The sequence below is a fragment of the Phodopus roborovskii genome, unplaced genomic scaffold, assembly GCF_943737965.1.
Source record: "Phodopus roborovskii unplaced genomic scaffold, PHOROB, whole genome shotgun sequence".
Classification (NCBI taxonomy): domain Eukaryota; kingdom Metazoa; phylum Chordata; class Mammalia; order Rodentia; family Cricetidae; genus Phodopus; species Phodopus roborovskii.
Window position 1 is genome coordinate 23,358,825 of NW_026126540.1, and position 10,130 is coordinate 23,368,954.

General features: G+C 51.3%; 1 protein-coding gene across 1 annotated transcript; it reads left to right on the top strand.

Annotated features, from left to right (window-relative positions):
* The first annotated feature begins 327 nt into the window (after positions 1–327).
* On the top strand, positions 328–9,821 carry Ube2q1 (ubiquitin conjugating enzyme E2 Q1). Its single transcript, XM_051199468.1, has 13 exons — positions 328–1,074; positions 3,161–3,265; positions 3,595–3,699; positions 4,372–4,422; positions 6,550–6,690; positions 6,876–6,960; positions 7,538–7,598; positions 7,774–7,864; positions 7,974–8,032; positions 8,133–8,181; positions 8,448–8,543; positions 8,851–8,917; positions 9,331–9,821. The coding sequence occupies exons 1-13, from the start codon at positions 343–345 to the stop codon at positions 9,360–9,362; spliced, it is 1,674 nt and encodes a 557-aa protein (XP_051055425.1). The 5' UTR covers positions 328–342; the 3' UTR covers positions 9,363–9,821.
* Positions 9,822–10,130: the final 309 nt, after the last annotated feature.

Here is a 10,130-nt window from a genome sequence, read left to right on the forward strand (position 1 = left end):
CCAGGGAGGTACAATCGTTTGGTACAGCGCCATTGTACGGACGGAGAAGCCGAGGCTTGGCGGGAGCGTAGATAACCCAAGTCACACAACCGCGGAGGAGCCGCAGGGAGAGCCAAGCCAGCTTCTCGGACCGCGGCGGAGAGCGCCTTCCCGGCCGCACACCGGGCCCGCCGCAGGCGCAGCAGCCCGACGGCTCGCTTGGGGATGCGGGACGGACACCGCCAGCCGCCGCCCACCGGGCGCTCGCGACACCGGCGCGCGGGCTGAGCAGGCAGCGAGAGTCCGACGCTGGCAGCCCTTGGGGACGCCGGCGCCGAGCACGTGACAGGAGACGCTGGCCACATGACGGGGGAAGCACCGGCAAAGAGCCGTCGTGCGCGGCCACGCACGACGCACGTACACGCACGGAGGCCCTTCGAGCGGCGAGCTGAAGGCCGCGGGTCACATGTGGAGGGTGACAGGCGCGGGCCGGGGGGCGGGAAAGACGCGCGGATCACGTGCCGGGGGCCGGAGCTCAGAGGTCACGTGAGGCCGGAGGCGGGGCCGCCGCGGAGGGGGAGGGGCGCGCGGCTTCCGGCGGCCGTGGGGGGGGTGGGCCGGCTAGCGGAGGGGGCCTGTCCCGGAGGTGGCGGCGGCGCCATCTTGGCGAAGGGGGGATCAGGAAGTGCGGACCGCGGCGGCGGCGGAGCCCGGAGCGGAGGCCGGAGGCTCCCGGCCCGCCGGCCCCGGAGCGGAGCGGAGCGGAGGATGCAGCAGCCGCAGCCGCAGGGGCAGCAGCAGCCGGGGCCGGGGCAGCAGCTGGGGGTCCAGGGGGCGGCGCCGGGGGCCGGGGGCGGCCCGGGAGGGGGCCCAGGGCCGGGGCCCTGCCTGAGGCGAGAACTGAAGCTGCTCGAGTCCATCTTCCATCGCGGCCACGAGCGCTTCCGCATTGCCAGCGCCTGCCTGGACGAGCTGAGCTGCGAGTTCCTGCTGGCCGGAGCCGGAGGGGCCGGGGCCGGGGCTGCGCCCGGACCCCATCTTCCCTCACGGGGGTCGGTACCAGGGGACCCCGTCCGCATCCACTGCAACATCACGGTGAGGACCTTCTCGTTTGCACCGCGCTGGGGGTCCCTTGTCTGGTGCTCAAAAATCACACCATACAGCCTCCTGCTCTCGAAGGACCCGGAGGCCGGAGCCGCCTCTTGGGGCTCCGCTCCTTCTCTCCAGGCTACACTTGTTTCTTCAGCTTGAGGTTCTGTGGTGCAGTCACAGTCTCTGCTGTTGACCCCTGAGAGCGAGGGACACCCGGACATGTGGCCCCTCGACCACCCCCTATGAACCCACCTACACCTCAGGTTTTATGATTTTGCTTCCTTTTGCTTACTCCTCCACAACTTTACCGTGTCCCTTAGGAATGCCCATTTCTTCTCCCCACCCCCAACTCTAATAAGATTCCAGGCCTCTGCTGGAAGGACCTAGCCTGGAACTCGGCCCAGTTTGGTAGTGACCCTTCTTAGCAGTTTTCACTTAGACGTTACCACCTGTGGGTTCCCTGCCCAGGCAGCCCTTGTGCAGTCCATCTTGGCTCCCTGAATTTCACCAAGTGGTAGTTAGCGGTTCACTTTGGATTTCCTCTTACTCTGGTGTAACTAACTAGCCTTTAAGTCCTCGTTTTGCCTCAGCTGGTAGCAACTTTGCCACTCACCTCCCCGTCCCTGGGGTCATGTCTACCTGTCCTAGGTGGCTGTTGCCTTCTCTGGTGATGATAGCAATGTGTGTGTGTTGAACAGTAACAGCATCATTGCTTCCCGGCGGGCATCATTCCATCCTAACGACACTAGATTAGGAAGCACCTGCCATGTGTCCTATCTTATTTTATCGCCTAGTGTCCCTTGAGGAAATTGTTGGGTATAATTCTGTCACACCCGGTACTCTGTGATATAGTGCTCACATTGGTTGATAACACCAACTGTAATTGTCTTGTCCCTCCTGGAACTAGCTACAGAACTAGTGGGCAGTGCCTTTATCCACACTGGAAACGGGAGTGGCCTGGGGAAAGACGGACTTGTGAATTTTGTGATACTTGAACACTTCAATTCGTTTTTCATGGTGTTTCTATCCCTTTCTGCCACCAAACCAGGTCATGGTTTGGTGAGGTATGGGAGTGGAGTAGTAGTAACAAGACACTTGAGTTTTGATGGGGAATCATCTATCCAAGCTGAGGCTTACCTCACCAAGCTATGACCACCAGGAGTGGCTCAGTCAAGAAAAGATTTTAGCATCTTTGGTACTGTTTTTCCTGCAGCACTGGTTAGAACTATGGCATCGCTAAGATCCCCAGTAGAAGTGGGTAAGGCTTCCTTGGCATGTGTTGAAACATCAAAGATTGGATTTTGCTAAGTGGATTCACTTACGGGTAGGTTTGCTTCCTCCAGCTGCTTCCTTTCAGTTTCCAGAGGCCATCTACTATCTTTGTCTTTGGGGGTTCTCAGCTGCAGTGCCCATGGCCCCTCTAAAGGAAACTTGGCCTACACTGGCCCCCTTGCCTTGGGCAGAGTAGGGGAGTCTTGTTAGGCTCCTTGGCATGGTGGCTCAGGAATGCTGGGAATGTCAGTAGCGTAGGCTTCTTCCTCCCAGCCCATGCCTGCCTGGTCTGAGGAGAGGGCAGGTTCCTGAGGGAGTGGTAGGGAGAATGGGTCTTAGAGGGCTTCTGGGTGGGGGTGGGGGTGGGGTTCTTACACTTGTCCTTTTACTATCAGCTTTGGAGACAGTTTTATTTATTGGAGTTCCTCCTCCCCTGGTGGCTACAGCCTGCATTTTTCTCATTAGTGTGACTTATGAGGTGATCTTCCTTCCCCTGATTCTGGAGTTTGGAAACACTGAAGGACTCTAGCTGGGTGTGGGAGAACTTGGAGTGTGACAGTCAGGAGCGTAGAGCCAGAGCCTCCTTTTGATATCATTGGCCTTCCGTGGTGTTTACTGTGGGAGAAAGTACCTTTGCAGATTGTTTCCTAGTCCAGGTCCTCCCAGGCTCTTTTTCCAGGGAAGCTAAGCTGGTGTTTACAAGAGTAGGGCATGGTGGTGGGAAGGAAAGGAACCAGAAGTCTTCAGGGAAGGAAAGCTAAGCAAAAACTGGTTTCTCTGTTTCCCCCTGTGACCACTCTCCCTGCTTTCCCCTCAGGAATCCTATCCTGCTGTGCCCCCCATCTGGTCAGTGGAGTCTGATGATCCTAACTTGGCTGCTGTCTTGGAGAGGCTGGTGGACATAAAGAAAGGGAATACTTTGGTGAGGGGGCCAGGAGGGAGGAGTGCATGTGTTCCTGGTGAGGCTTCAGCCACAAAAGTACCTATGAGAGGCAGCTAAGATCTGATAGTGGGTGGTACCCCGGGGGGAACGTCTTGGGGCACACTTCTTAGGTGAGTTGCTTAGTTAAGCCAGAGAAGGCAGATTGCCGTAGCAGCTCCAGGGTAGATCCAATAGGAAAAGTTATTCCTGTAACCATGGGGGCCATCCAGTTGGAGAACTAGCCACCGTTTGGGGGCCTGAGCTGGCAATCCAGATTGCAGTGGGAAAGTTGTGTTTGATGTGCCTGTGCTCCCCCCCCCCCCCCCCAGCTCTTGCAGCATCTGAAGAGGATCATCTCTGACCTGTGTAAACTCTACAACCTCCCTCAGCATCCCGATGTGGAAATGCTGGATCAGCCCTTGCCTGCAGAGCAGGTATGCAGTTGAGGTTTGCCTTTGGGTCCCGTTGTTCAGTCCTCCCAAAGAGCACTTGATAAACACTTGATAGCTGAGATGGAACTGCAGTTGCTCCTTCCAACCCCCATTAACTCCCAAGCATACATGTGGTCGGTCCTTCAGTCTCTTTCTTCTCCAGATGAGGATGTAGCTCAGTGGGGCACTTCTCACTGCTTCTGTCCTATCAGAACTCATTCTCGGGGCCAGCATCCCTCAGGTTGAAATGAGGAGAGCATTTTTACTGTTATCCTTAGCAATAGCAGTTGATAGCTCTTGGAAACCCAGATCCTTTGTTTAGAACCAGAAATGCACTGTCACTCTAGAGGAGATCAAATGAAAGAGGGGTTTTCAGGAAAGGGAAGCTGGGATCTGCAGAATAGATGAGAAGAACAGCCTCCTTTTTTCCTTTTTTTTTTTTTTTTCCCTTCCCTTTTCTTTGGCATGTGGTAGGAAAAGAATAATTGGCTAGTAGCAAAGTCATCCATCCCTTGGGCTCATGCCTCCACTCAGTTCTGGCTGATGGAGAAACTGGCATCTTTATGGGCACAGTGCCCAGCTTCCAGACCTTCAGGGGTAGGGGGTGGGTCTGAGACTGCATTCTAGCAACCCACTAGGCTCTGATCTTCATCTTTGCCCCATTCTCCACTGCAGTGCACGCAGGAAGAAGTGTCTTCAGAAGATGAAGATGAGGAGATGCCTGAGGTAGGCTTACCACTTGAGATGGCAGTGACGGGAAGTGTTTGTCATTAGTATAGGTATTCAATATAAACAGCTCCAGCTTCAAACTGGGGAAAGAAACGTATCGGTGGAATAAAGACTGGCCTGAAGTAAAGGCGATTGCCATCTGTTATCCATTCTTTAAAAGCATTTAGGTACAAATCTGTTAAAAGAAGTCAATACTGGAGACAATTTCAGATGGCTTCAGGAGTCTTAACAGACCCTAGTTTGCTCCCTGATTGTCTTATTTGGGGAGTTTCACATATTCTCATTAAAATAGGGTTATGATGCATATTACATGGTTGTTTCAGATAATAAATAGTATTGCATAATAGACCTGATAGACTCTTTAAAAATATACATGTTATATTTTTCTCATTTTTATATGCATGGATGTTTTCCCTGCATGAATGTCTGTGCACTACATACCTACAGTGCCTGTGGAGGCCAGAAAAAGGCATCAGATCCTCTGGGACTGGAATTTCAGATGGTTGTAAGCCACCATGTGGGGGCTGGAAACAGTTTTCCAGAAGAGCAGCCAGTGCACTTAACCCCTGAGCCATCTTTCTAGCCCTTGTTTATTTTTTGAAACAGGGTCTTGTATAAGTTAGGCTGGCCTCAAACTCATTTGTATAGTCTAGGATGGCTTGAATTGATCCTCTTGCCTCTACCTCTCAAGAGCTAGAACTATAGACCTATGCCACCATGTCTAACTGTAGGTGCTTCTATAGAATATAAATGGACATATATTTATAAATAGCTTCAGAGCCAAATAGAACTTACCTTATTTCTGTGAAATCTACTTTGAGCATAAGGATTAATTCACTAGACCTCAGCTTTTCTATAAAATGAAGATGATAGAATAACTCAACATTATAAAGGAATAAAATAAGGTAGTATGAGTTGGCCCTAGTACAGAACTTGACAAGATGTTCTGTTGTAGTGCAGTAGCTCTGATCATGTTTCTTCGCATTGGACCCAGATTCTGTGACTTTGTACAGATCTTCAGACCCACAGTGGGCTGAGGAGCCACGAAACAGTCCTTCCTGGCAGTGTTCAACCCTGTGTACCATGCTCCCAGCACCTGACTGTGGCGCTGAAGCCGCCTCTGCTTGGTGAACCACTTGTTCACTCAGCCAGGTGAATAAGGACCTAATTATGTTGTTGAATTCGAGCTTCTCATGCTTTGGACCATCTCATTTCCATCTTGGCAATGAGTACTTCTGGAACCCAATTCAGATCCTGCTCTTGTTGGGAGAAGAAGAACTTATGGTCTAGTTTTCTCCACATTTTAAAGATGTGTTATATGTGTGTTGGAAGTTAGGACAACTTGGCAGGAGTCAGTTCTTTCTACTGTGTATGTTCCAGGGACTGAACGTGTGTTGCCAGGCTTAATGGCAAGCACTTGTACCCACTGAGTCACCTAGCTGGCTCCTAGTTTTCTTTGTTAGGTGTAGGGTCCTAAGGACTCTTGAGTGTGAAAATATAGCTTAATAAGACAAGCTTTTTAATCACCACTCTAGGCCAAAGTCATTCGTCTAGAAATTGAGAAGTGTCTGTTGCCAAGGGAATTTTAGGGACAGTTGAAGCAGGATTTTTCCTAGGGAACAGAAGACGGTCTCGATCCTCTATGTAACTCTACTGCTGTGGTTTGAGAAAATAGAGAAAGAGAAGAAAATTGCCTTGGGAGGCCAGATGTAGTGACATATACCTGTAATTCAGTACTCAGGAGGCTGAAGCAGGATGATCTCTGCAAGTTTGAAGCTAGCCTGGTCTATATAATGTATTCCAGGACAGGGAAAGCTACATAGCAAGACCCTGTCTCAAAATAAAGCCCTGTGCATGCCTGTATCCTTAACACTTGACAGGTGGAAGCAGGAAGATTGGGGGTTATCCTCACCATATAATGAGTTTGAGGATAGTCTGGGCTATGTGAAACTCAGTCTCAAAATACTAGACCCAACTTGTAGACTATGTAGGAAATGAGGCTGAGCTGTTTTGTAGAATGTCACGGGGGAGGCTTGAGACTCTGGGACAAGTGGGACTAAAGAAAGAATAGTCTATCCACTCCCTTTGTGCTGTTGTTTCTCTGCACTCCCAAACCTACCTCAGGATACAGAAGACCTAGACCACTATGAAATGAAAGAGGAAGAGCCAGCAGAGGGCAAGAAGTCTGAAGATGATGGCATCGGAAAAGAAAACCTGGCCATCCTAGAGAAAATTAAAAAGAACCAGAGGCAAGATTACTTAAATGTACGTGCCTTGTAGAGAGGCAAGGCAAAGGGTTGGTGGGTGCTGGCTGGGGAGCGGCAGGCCACTGCCTATCAGTATGGAGAGCTGCCTCCTATGTTGGATCTGTCTGATCCTTCCCCTAGGCCAGACTGCCTTAAGGTTTGCCCACTAGATCAAGGAATAATTGTGTGTTCTCTCCTTTCCAGGGTGCAGTGTCTGGCTCGGTGCAGGCCACTGACCGGCTGATGAAGGAGCTCAGGGATATATACCGATCACAGAGTTTCAAAGGCGGTGAGTTTGCCCAGGGGCTGCAAAGGAGGAGTTCCTCAGAAAGGACATGTGGGCCAATAGATGGTTTTGTGGATAAAACCACTTGCCACCAAGTTTCAGGACCTGAGTTCAGTCTCCAATACCCACGTGACAGAGAGAGCCTCTGCTTACATGAGTGGTACATGCACACACACATGAAATAAGCAAATTAATGTAATTGTTTTTTCAAGGGTGCAGTAAGATACTGGCAAGGAGCCCTGAGAATTTCTAGATCACACAAATGCTCATAAACTTTTCAGACTGGGATTGGAACTCCTGGAGGCATGAGTTGGTGCATATCCAGACAAACCTGGACCCTTTGAGTCTTGTCTTCTTTCCTTTTTTTCTTTTTTCAAGACAGGATTTTTCTATGTAGCTCTGGCTGTTCTGGAACTCACTTTGTACATTACACTATCCTTGAACTCACCTGCCTCTGCCTCCTGAGTGCTGAAATTAAAGGCTGAGCCACCATGGCTCAATTTGAGCCTTTTTCTTACGAAGAGGGAGGGATCCACCTGTTGGTCCAAATCCATCTTACTAATGTATCCTCTCCTTCCAGGAAACTATGCAGTCGAACTCGTGAATGACAGTCTCTATGACTGGAATGTCAAACTCCTCAAGTGAGTAGCAACTCTGGGATGAGAAAGCCAAATGAGTGGAGTGACTGGTGGGGCCTCAGGGGAAGTCGTGTCCCATGCAGTGTGTTTTGTGGCAGGAGCAGGTGTAGACAATGGGGCCCATGGGGGCTGCTCAGTCAGGACCCAGTAGACAAAGCCCAGGTTCATTGCTTTGTAGAGTTGACCAGGACAGCGCTTTGCACAACGATCTCCAGATCCTGAAGGAGAAGGAAGGAGCAGACTTCATCCTACTTAACTTCTCCTTTAAAGTAAGATGGCGTTCTGAGCCCCGCTGCCTGGCTGAGCCTTCCCTGCCTGCCCTGAGTCTTACAAGAATGCAGGCCTCTCTTCCCTGACTGCTGTCTGCCTCTCTCCCAGGATAACTTCCCCTTTGACCCACCATTCGTCAGGGTTGTGTCTCCGGTCCTCTCTGGAGGGTGAGTGGCTGGGCAGAGGGAATAGGCCATTTCTGATGTAGCAGGTGAGGAAGGGACTGGACCTCTGGCCAGGCACAGCTGACTAACCCTTCTTCTGCAGGTATGTTCTGGGTGGAGGTGCCATCTGCATGGAACTTCTCACCAAGCAAGTGAGTGAGCCTGTTTCACTCTTGGCCATTGGCCTGGGTGGGGCTGGCTGAGCTTTAACCATTGGGGTGGAGGAAAAAATCATAGCCATAATGTGGCCCTTTCGTTGCACTAGGCATAACCTGTACCCAGCAATCTAGGTGACAAGTGGTGACTATCCTGGGAGTAAAGGGACCTATCTGTAAAGGCAGCCTCTTGCCTGGAAAGGTGCTGATGGTGTCTCGGGAGCTGTAGCCTGACTTCCTGCTTTGTCCCTGCTCTGCCCCAGGGCTGGAGCAGTGCCTATTCCATAGAGTCCGTGATCATGCAGATCAGCGCCACACTGGTGAAGGGGAAGGCACGGGTGCAGTTTGGAGCCAACAAAGTAAGGGCCCTGGGACTGGGGAGCCAAGCACAGCTTGGTCACCAGCCGGCTAAAGCTGCCTGTGAGAGACAGAGGACAAGGCCTCTGAAATGGAGGGAGGGCCTTGGCCTCAAGCACCCTCAGATGTTGGGGTGGGCACAGGTCTGGAAAGGGAAGCTGTGCACTGTGGTATGTCCTCAAGGTCTTTCCTGGCAGAGGCACTTAGTGCTGGAAGCTCGGACTCTTGAGTCCCTGGGAGACATCCTGCTAGTGAGGGACAGTAGGCTGCAGCTGGCCATGATCTGACCTGGCGACTTTCTCTCCCCAGTCTCAGTACAGCCTAACAAGAGCACAGCAGTCCTACAAGTCTTTGGTGCAGATCCACGAAAAAAACGGTGAGGCTGGAGCCCGGCCCCAGAAGAGCCAGGCCTGTGCAGGGCTCTAGCCCCACGCCAGCCAAGTGCGAGAGCCTTTGGTTTCTGAGCTTTACTGTCCATTGATCAGCATCTGCCCAGTTCTCCAGAAGTATGGAGGCGGCTAACCTCACTCTTTTCCCCAACAAGTGCCAAGGGTGGGGTCAAAAGTAGACTGGGTACTGTCTGGGTGGGCTCACCCAAGCTCCCTCCTTTATACTAACCTCCAGGTAAGTATCCTCAGCTTCCCCCAGGCCTGTGTCCTTCCGCTGGACTGGACAGCCTTCCTAGGATCTGCTTTCCTGGAACAATGGAGAGGTCCTCAGGGATTTGGGTGGGTAATTGGGGTGGCCTGGGCCTGCCCCTCACTGTGCTGGTTTTTGTTTTTTGTGCAGGCTGGTACACACCCCCAAAGGAAGATGGCTAACCCTGGAGTATCATCCCCTTCCTCCTCCCCCAGGCACCACTGGACCAATTACCTTTGAATGCTGTTTTTGGATCTCACGCTGCCTCTGGTTCCCTCCCTCATTTTTCCTGGACGTGATAGCTCTGCCTATTGCAGGACAATGATGGCTATTCTAAACGCTAAGGAAAAACAACAAACAACACACACTGAACTGTTTCAAGTACTCAAGACTGACTACAGACCAACCACCTTGCTGGAACCCTTGCTAGCAGGCATTCTTATAAAGAAACTCTCAAGCCTCCTTATATTGCTGGAAACTCAGCTGTGCTCCAGACTAGAGCCTCCTTACCTATGCTATGGGTTTTTAATTTATTTTCTCTTATTTCATGTACACTGCTTTTTTTGGTTACAGTGTATGATGGATGTGTATGAAAAAAAAAATGTATCTTTGGGAAAACAATTACAGTTTGTTAATTTGAAGATGCTGGTCTTGACTCATCTTTATTTTTATTCCCACATCCCCTGACTGCGGGGTGGGGGGGGAGGGGTGCCAGGCCCACCATGTTTTGGTAGCAAGGAGAAGCTGCAGAGAGGCTGCATTTTGCTGCTAGCACAAGAGAAATGCCCAAGCTGAAGCACTTGCCTGATGTGACACTAGGTTGCTCCTGAAGGCCTCTTGGAACATACCTTGGAACAGTCTGGCCTACTGAACTACAGTGCAGAGGCTCAGAAGCAACATGATTGATATGGCTTCTTTATACTAATCTCCATTTTGAATGTCCAAGAAAA